The 7,816-nt window shown below is 46.2% G+C and overlaps 1 protein-coding gene across 1 annotated transcript in view; it reads left to right on the top strand.

Moving 5' to 3' along the window:
- Positions 1 to 6,699, top strand: part of ik (IK cytokine) — a 12,448-nt gene extending 5,749 nt beyond the window's left edge. The window contains exons 8-20 of the mRNA XM_070983752.1: positions 541 to 587; positions 673 to 836; positions 2,368 to 2,476; positions 2,604 to 2,643; positions 2,722 to 2,899; positions 2,989 to 3,007; positions 3,106 to 3,200; positions 3,359 to 3,435; positions 3,590 to 3,647; positions 4,900 to 4,988; positions 5,462 to 5,570; positions 6,256 to 6,290; positions 6,386 to 6,699. Coding sequence (XP_070839853.1) covers positions 541 to 587; positions 673 to 836; positions 2,368 to 2,476; positions 2,604 to 2,643; positions 2,722 to 2,899; positions 2,989 to 3,007; positions 3,106 to 3,200; positions 3,359 to 3,435; positions 3,590 to 3,647; positions 4,900 to 4,988; positions 5,462 to 5,570; positions 6,256 to 6,290; positions 6,386 to 6,413 — 1,048 coding nt within the window. The 3' untranslated portion in view covers positions 6,414 to 6,699. The remainder of the gene's footprint in view (positions 1 to 540; positions 588 to 672; positions 837 to 2,367; positions 2,477 to 2,603; positions 2,644 to 2,721; positions 2,900 to 2,988; positions 3,008 to 3,105; positions 3,201 to 3,358; positions 3,436 to 3,589; positions 3,648 to 4,899; positions 4,989 to 5,461; positions 5,571 to 6,255; positions 6,291 to 6,385) is intronic.
- The last annotated feature ends 1,117 nt before the right edge of the window (positions 6,700 to 7,816 follow it).

Consider the following 7,816-nt stretch of genomic DNA (forward strand, 5'->3'; position numbering starts at 1 on the left):
GTTTCCTGTAGTGTCGTCGGCGTCATCCGGTTGTTTGTAGGCTGTTTCGTGTTTGTCAGTTTCTTTTTCTTCATCATCAGTTCTTGAAACAGGAAAACTGAAATGTTTCCTCACATTAGCCCTGAAAGTTGATGGATTGTCAGTCTGTTTTTCATCATCGGCTCGTTCATCCGTCGTTTTCTTCTTGGGTTTGTTTTTGGATGATGGGAGTCTGTCCTCTTGAATGCTATGACTGCACCCTCTGCTGTTCAAACAGAAACAAGACAGTTTTGAAAAGGAGAGAGAGAAGTTAACAAACATCGTCGCAGTGGCTGCGTCGATCCTTATTTCTGTCTCCAGATTCAATGCATCGTCACGTTGTTTACAAATCAACAATATTCAAAAAGGCATGAATGAACCAAACAAATAAAAAATCAGTAACCAGATAAAACAATGGAAACACAGCGCTGCTCAGTTCAGCCCCACACGTGGCCATTACCTGGCTGACACCTGAGTGATGTCAGCTCTTCGTCTGTCCGACCTTTGACCTCTGTGTTTCAGGAAGGACATGGAGCCAGAGGAGAAGATTGAGTTTAAGACTCGTCTCGGTGAGTCTGGTCACGTTTTCATACTCATAGCTGACACATTTAGTTCGGTCTGATGATGATATCCCCCCCCCCCCCCACCTTACAGGTAGGAATATCTACCGTGTGGTGTTCAGGTCTGGTCAGGTGGAGAGGAACGAGCTCTTCCTGCCAGGGAGGATGGCGTATGTGGTCGACCTGGACGATGAGTTCACGGACACCGACATCCCGACAACTCTGATCCGCAGCAAAGCCGACTGTCCCAGCATGGAGGTACTGAAGCATGGCAGCAAACATCTGCATCACCGCAAACATCTGCATCACCGCAAACATCTGCATCACCGCAAACATCTGCATCACTGCAAACATCTGCAGCACCTCAAACATCTGCATCACAGCAAACATCTGCAGCACCGCAAACATCTGCATCACTGCAAACATCTGCAGCACCTCAAACATCTGCATCACAGCAAACATCTGCATCACAGCAAACATCTGCATCACAGCAAACATCTGCAGCACCTCAAACATCTGCAGCACCTCAAACATCTGCATCACAGCAAACATCTGCAGCACCGCAAACATCTGCATCACCGCAAACATCTGCATCACCGCAAACATCTGCATCACCGCAAACATCTGCATCACAGCAAACATCTGCATCACCGCAAACATCTGCATCACCGCAAACATCTGCAGCACCGCAAACATCTGCATCACCGCAAACATCTGCAGCACCGCAAACATCTGCATCACCGCAAACATCTGCAGCACCTCAAACATCTGCATCACAGCAAACATCTGCATCACAGCAAACATCTGCATCACCTCAAACATCTGCATCACAGCAAACATCTGCAGCACCTCAAACATCTGCATCACAGCAAACATCTGCATCACAGCAAACATCTGCATCACCGCAAACATCTGCATCACCGCAAACATCTGCATCACCGCAAACATCTGCATCACCGCAAACATCTGCAGCACCGCAAACATCTGCATCACCGCAAACATCTGCAGCACCTCAAACATCTGCATCACAGCAAACATCTGCATCACAGCAAACATCTGCATCACCTCAAACATCTGCATCACAGCAAACATCTGCAGCACCTCAAACATCTGCATCACAGCAAACATCTGCATCACAGCAAACATCTGCATCACCGCAAACATCTGCATCACCTCAAACATCTGCATCACAGCAAACATCTGCATCACCGCAAACATCTGCATCACCTCAAACATCTGCATCACAGCAAACATCTGCATCACCGCAAACATCTGCATCACAGCAAACATCTGCATCACCGCAAACATCTGCATCACAGCAAACATCTGCAGCACCTCAAACATCTGCATCACAGCAAACATCTGCATCACCTCAAACATCTGCATCACAGCAAACATCTGCATCACCGCAAACATCTGCATCACAGCAAACATCTGCATCACCGCAAACATCTGCATCACAGCAAACATCTGCAGCACCTCAAACATCTGCATCACAGCAAACATCTGCAGCACCGCAAACATCTGCATCACCGCAAACATCTGCATCACCGCAAACATCTGCATCACAGCAAACATCTGCATCACAGCAAACATCTGCAGCACCGCAAACATCTGCAGCACCGCAAACATCTGCATCACAGCAAACATCTGCAGCACAGACTCAGACTCTCAGGCTTCATGTTCTGAAGACAAATATCTTTACTTGTGTGTGTGTGTGTGTGTGTGTGTGTGTGTGTGTGTGTGTGTGTGTGTGTGTGTGTGTGTGTGTGTGTGTGTGTGTGTGTAGGCTCAGACGACTCTGACCACTAACGACATCGTGATCTCGAAGTTGACTCAGATCCTTTCATACCTGAGACAGGGGACACGTCACAAGAAGATCAAGAAGAAGGACAAAGGTAGCTCTGATCTGATCTGATCTGATCTGATCTGATCTGATCTGATCTGATCTGATCTGATCTGATGTCTGTCAGACGGATTCATGTTGGATGTGATGAAGCGTCAGTCAGTGTGTTTGTGTTTCAGGTAAACTGGATGAGAAGAGGGCTCCTGAGGCTGATCTGAGGTCAGTTCACCACACTGAGTTTCAGCTAACTTAACGGAAAAGGCAGAGGCTTCATCTGTGTCCGCGTCTGTCTTTCAGCATCTTTGATGACGTTGGGGACTACATCCTGTCCACCACCTCGTCCTCTAAACCTCCCAAAGACAAAGACAGACACCGAGAGAGGGACAGAGAGAGAGAGCGTGAGAGAGACAGAGAGGACGAGAGCAAGAGCAGGAGACACAGCTACTTTGAGAAACCACGAGGAGACGAGCACCAGGTCAGTGGGACGGACAGACGGATGGACAGACGGACATGTATTTATGTATCATTGTCTGAAACTGACTCTGTCTCTGTCTCTGTCTGCAGGTCATGGAGGTGGACACAGGTAAATCACTGCAGGTGTGATCAGAATAAAGATGTCACCACAGAAGAAGCTCTCAGCTGCTCACTGTCTGTCCATCTGTCCGTCCATCTGTCCATCAGGTCCTGGATCAGTCAGAGAGCAGATCAAGATGATCAATGAGAAGTTTGCAGGAGCAGCAGGCAGCCAATGGCAGGGCCAGGAACCATATCCTTCTGTTACACAAGTGCAGTATCTGTACACAGGACAGCAGTACTGTGGGGAGTATCTGTACACAGGACAGCAGTACTGTGGGGAGTATCTGTACACAGGACAGCAGTACTGTGGGTAGTATTGCTTCAGTATTGTTCCTTAGCCCGTTGAACTGGTTCTCAGAGGAGAGACGGCAGTAAAGAACAGCTGGGAGATTTCTTTGGAGGATCGAACTCGTACGCAGAGTGTTACCCTGCCACGTAAGACACACACACACACACACACACATCAAAACTCTCAGTCAAACATGTATTGGTACTTAAACTCTGTGTGTGTGTGTGTGTGTGTGTGTGTGTGTGTGTGTGTGTGTGTGTGTGTGTGTGTGTGTGTGTGTGTGCGTGTGTGCGTGTGCAGGATGGACGACCTGGCGGTAGACAGTGATGAGGAGGTGGACTACAGTAAGATGGACCAGGTAACTCCCAGCATGCCTCACTGCTCTCAGTATCATAGTGATCCGACGATGCACTTAGAGCCATCTGTACATCCAGAGTACACTGCTAGCAGGAGCAGCTAGCAGGAGCAGCTAACAGGAGCAGCTAGCAGGAGCAGCTAGCAGGAGCAGCTAACAGGAGCAGCTAACAGGAGCAGCTAGCAGGAGCAGCTAGCAGGAGCAGCTAGCAGCTAATTCATTAGTGTTGAGAGTGTTGATGGAGACAGTTTGACTGCATGTAAACAGATGAAGACAAAAAGAAAACCGAGATCAAGCTGTCACTCACTATTTTCATGGCAACATCATGCTTTGTGTTTGTGTGAACAACAGACCTGCTGTGTACTTGCAAAACACAGTCTCTGGTTTAACGTCTAATTGTTTGTTTGTCAGTTTATTTATCAGTAAACATCTATTATTGCTTCTGAATATTATTTATTCTGTGACTCTGCTGGAGCAGCTTCACATGATTCAGTTAAAAAAAGAATCTTTGTTTATCTCATGCAGGCCCTTTAAAGGGTCACTGTGGGTCCTGATTGGTCCTTTAAAGGGTCACTGTGGGTCCTGATTGGTCCTTTAAGGTTTAAGGGGTCACTGTGGGTCCTGATTGGTCCTTTAAGGTTTAAGGGGTCACTGTGGGTCCTGATTGGTCCTTTAAAGGGTCACTGGGTCCTGATTGGTCCTTTAAAGGGTCACTGGGTCCTGATTGGCCCTTTAAAGGGTCACTGTGGGTCCTGATTGGCCCTTTAAAGGGTCACTGTGGGTCCTGATTGGTCCTTTAAAGGGTCACTGTGGGTCCTGATTGGTCCTTTAAAGGGTCACTGTGGGTCCTGATTGGTCCTTTAAAGGGTCACTGGGTCCTGATTGGTCCTTTAAAGGGTCACTGGGTCCTGATTGGCCCTTTAAAGGGTCACTGTGGGTCCTGATTGGCCCTTTAAAGGGTCACTGTGGGTCCTGATTGGTCCTTTAAAGGGTCACTGTGGGTCCTGATTGGTCCTTTAAAGGGTCACTGTGGGTCCTGATTGGTCCTTTAAAGGGTCACTGGGTCCTGATTGGTCCTTTAAAGGGTCACTGGGTCCTGATTGGCCCTTTAAAGGGTCACTGTGGGTCCTGATTGGTCCTTTAAAGGGTCACTGTGGGTCCTGATTGGTCCTTTAAAGGGTCACTGGGTCCTGACTGGTCCTTTAATGTGAAGGAGTCGTGTCACAGGAAGCATGTTGTGTCTGCTGTGTTTCAGGGGAATAAGAAGGGTCCTTTGGGTCGGTGGGACTTCGACACTCAGGAGGAATATTCAGACTACATGAACAACAAGGAGGCGCTGCCAAAGTAGGTGTTCGTTGTCCCTCAGCTCTGACTGACAGGCGCTGGGTGTGGTGGAAGCAGCCTGTCAGTTCATTTCTTCCTCTTTGGTTGTTGTTGCTGCATACAGTGAGAGGGTACATCTCGTATTGGATATGGTCTTATTGGATATGAGTTATTGATCCAAAGCTGAAGCTGATCAGACTGATCGTAACGCGTCCTGTGAGTGAAGAGAACTGATGAAACTCTTTGATATTTGGTCTGAACAACAGAAACACTACAAACAACTTCCTTCATCAGCAACAGGTTTTTCCTTCATAATCACTTTTTTCCATCGTTAACTTTCATGATTGATCAGAAGCCGGAAACGCGTCATCGTTTGCTTCAGTCATGTGAAGCTGATGAGCTTCAAACATTTAATCTGCTCAGTCCTCAAGGAGACGCCGGTCGAGGTTTGTGATGTCACCGGAGCGTGTTGACGATGTAGTTTGTCCCTGCAGGGCCGCCTTCCAGTACGGCATCAAGATGTCTGAAGGCAGAAAGACCCGCCGCTTCAAAGAGACCAATGAGAAGGCAGAACTGGACCGACAGTGGAAGAAGATCAGCGCGGTGAGACTCGGCCGCCATCTTTAACCTCTGACTGTAAACAGACTGTAAACAGTAAACAGACAGTAAACAAACAGTAAACAGATGGTAAACAAACAGTAAACAGCCTGTCAACAGATGGTAAACAAACAGTAAACAGACGGTAAACAAACAGTAAACAGATGGTAAACAAACAGTAAACAGCCTGTCAACAGATGGTAAACAAACAGTAAACAGACGGTAAACAAACAGTAAACAGATGGTAAACAAACAGTAAACAGTCTGTCAACAGATGGTAAACAAACTAAACAGATGGTAAACAAACAGTAAACAGTCTGTCAACAGACGGTAAACAAACAGTAAACAGATGGTAAACAAACTAAACAGATGGTAAACAAACAGTAAACAGATGGTAAACAAACTGTAAACAGATGGTAAACAAACTGTAAACAAAGAGTAAACAGTCTGTCAACAGATGTAAACAAAGAGTAAACAGTCTGTCAACAGACGGTAAACAAACAGTAAACAGATGGTAAAGAGACAGCAAACAGATGGTAAACAAACTGTAAACAGATGGTAAACAAAGAGTAAACAGTCTGTCAACAGACAGTAAACAAAGAGCAAACAGATGGTAAACAAACAGCAAACAGATGGTAAACAAAGAGTAAACAGTCTGTAAAGTCGGCATTGAGGTTTCTGTCTGTTTCAGATCATTGAGAAGAGGAAGAAGATGGAGGCTGACGGGTGAGTTCTGCTGTCAATCATCTGCTCGGCCACGGTGGTGTACGACTGAAACGGGTAAACAGGAAGCGGTCTGTAAACATGTGTTTGTGTTTCAGGGTGGACGTGAAGCGACCGAAATACTGATGACATCTCTGCTGCCGATCAATATTCAACAACACAGAACATTCACATATTGATCCGTGAAGTGATTATTAGTTTAATGCTAGTGTGTTATTATTGTTATTATTGGTATGAGAAACATTTAAGTGTAAACAGATGGAGGTCAAAGGTCGCTAAAGATCAACAATTTAAAATTCAACAATAAATCGGTCTGATGTTATTGATTAGTTTGTAACGTCTCATGTTATTGATTAGGTTGTGATTTTGGTTTCTTAGAAATGTGACATGAATCCCAAATAAACATCAAAATGACAAAAATGTTTTGGGGGGGTTTTAATGTTCTTGTTGCTATTTGAGGTTTGTGTTAACTGACAGCTGATTGACGAATTAACTTAAGTTAAGATAAGATAAGATGAGATCGTTGACCTTTCTGACGGCGTCCTGACGAATCCGTCACAGACTCCGACTTTGGAGATGTTCGTTAGTCCTGCGTCTTCAGAGTCTTTCCTGCGTCTTCAGAGTCTTTCCTGCGTCTTCAGTCTCTCCTGCGTCTTCAGAGTCTTTCCTGCGTCTTCAGTCTCTCCTGCGTCTTCAGTCTCTTTCCCGCGTCTTCAGTCTCTCCCGCGTCTTCAGTCTCTCCCGCGTCTTCAGTCTTTCCTGCGTCTTCAGTCTCTCCCGCGTCTTCAGAGTCTTTCCTGCGTCTTCAGAGTCTTTCCTGCGTCTTCAGTCTCTCCCGCGTCTTCAGTCTCTCCCGCGTCTTCAGTCTTTCCTGCGTCTTCAGTCTCTCCTGCGTCTTCAGAGTCTTTCCTGCGTCTTCAGTCTCTCCCGCATCTTCAGTCTTTCCTGCGTCTTCAGTCTTTCCTGCGTCTTCAGAGTCTTTCCTGCGTCTTCTCTGCGTCCCCACTTTGAGGACGGTAAACGAACACAGTGTCATTGATTTCATTTGGACGTCGTCTTTGATCGACGAGCTGAGCAAAACCTCCAGCTGTCAGTGAGGTAAAGACCTCTCACACCTCGTTTGACATCAAAACCACAGAAGAACAGTTTCACTTCCTGTTCTGTTTGCTGAATGAACACAACAAACATCAGTCTGACAGTGTGTGTGTGTGTGTGTGTGTGTGTGTGTGTGTGTGTGTGTGTGTGTGTGTGTGTGAGAGAGATAATGGCGTGTTTGTACTAATTAGTGTTTGTTGATCTCGTTAAGGGGCTGCTGTTGTTCAGGAGTCGTTAAGCTCGTTAAGAGATCAAACTGTGTTTGTTGTTGTTGTTGATAGAAACATGTTCAACACTTTGATGGACAGTTGGACTTAATAAGCCTTTAAATTAGCATCAACAACACTAATGAGTGTTGTTAATTAGCGTGTGTGTGTGTGTGTGTGTGTGTGTGTGTGTGTGTGTGTGTGTGTGTGTGTGTGTGTGTGTGTGTG

Source organism: Chaetodon trifascialis, chromosome 16, assembly GCF_039877785.1.
Source record: "Chaetodon trifascialis isolate fChaTrf1 chromosome 16, fChaTrf1.hap1, whole genome shotgun sequence".
NCBI classification, from domain to species: domain Eukaryota; kingdom Metazoa; phylum Chordata; class Actinopteri; order Chaetodontiformes; family Chaetodontidae; genus Chaetodon; species Chaetodon trifascialis.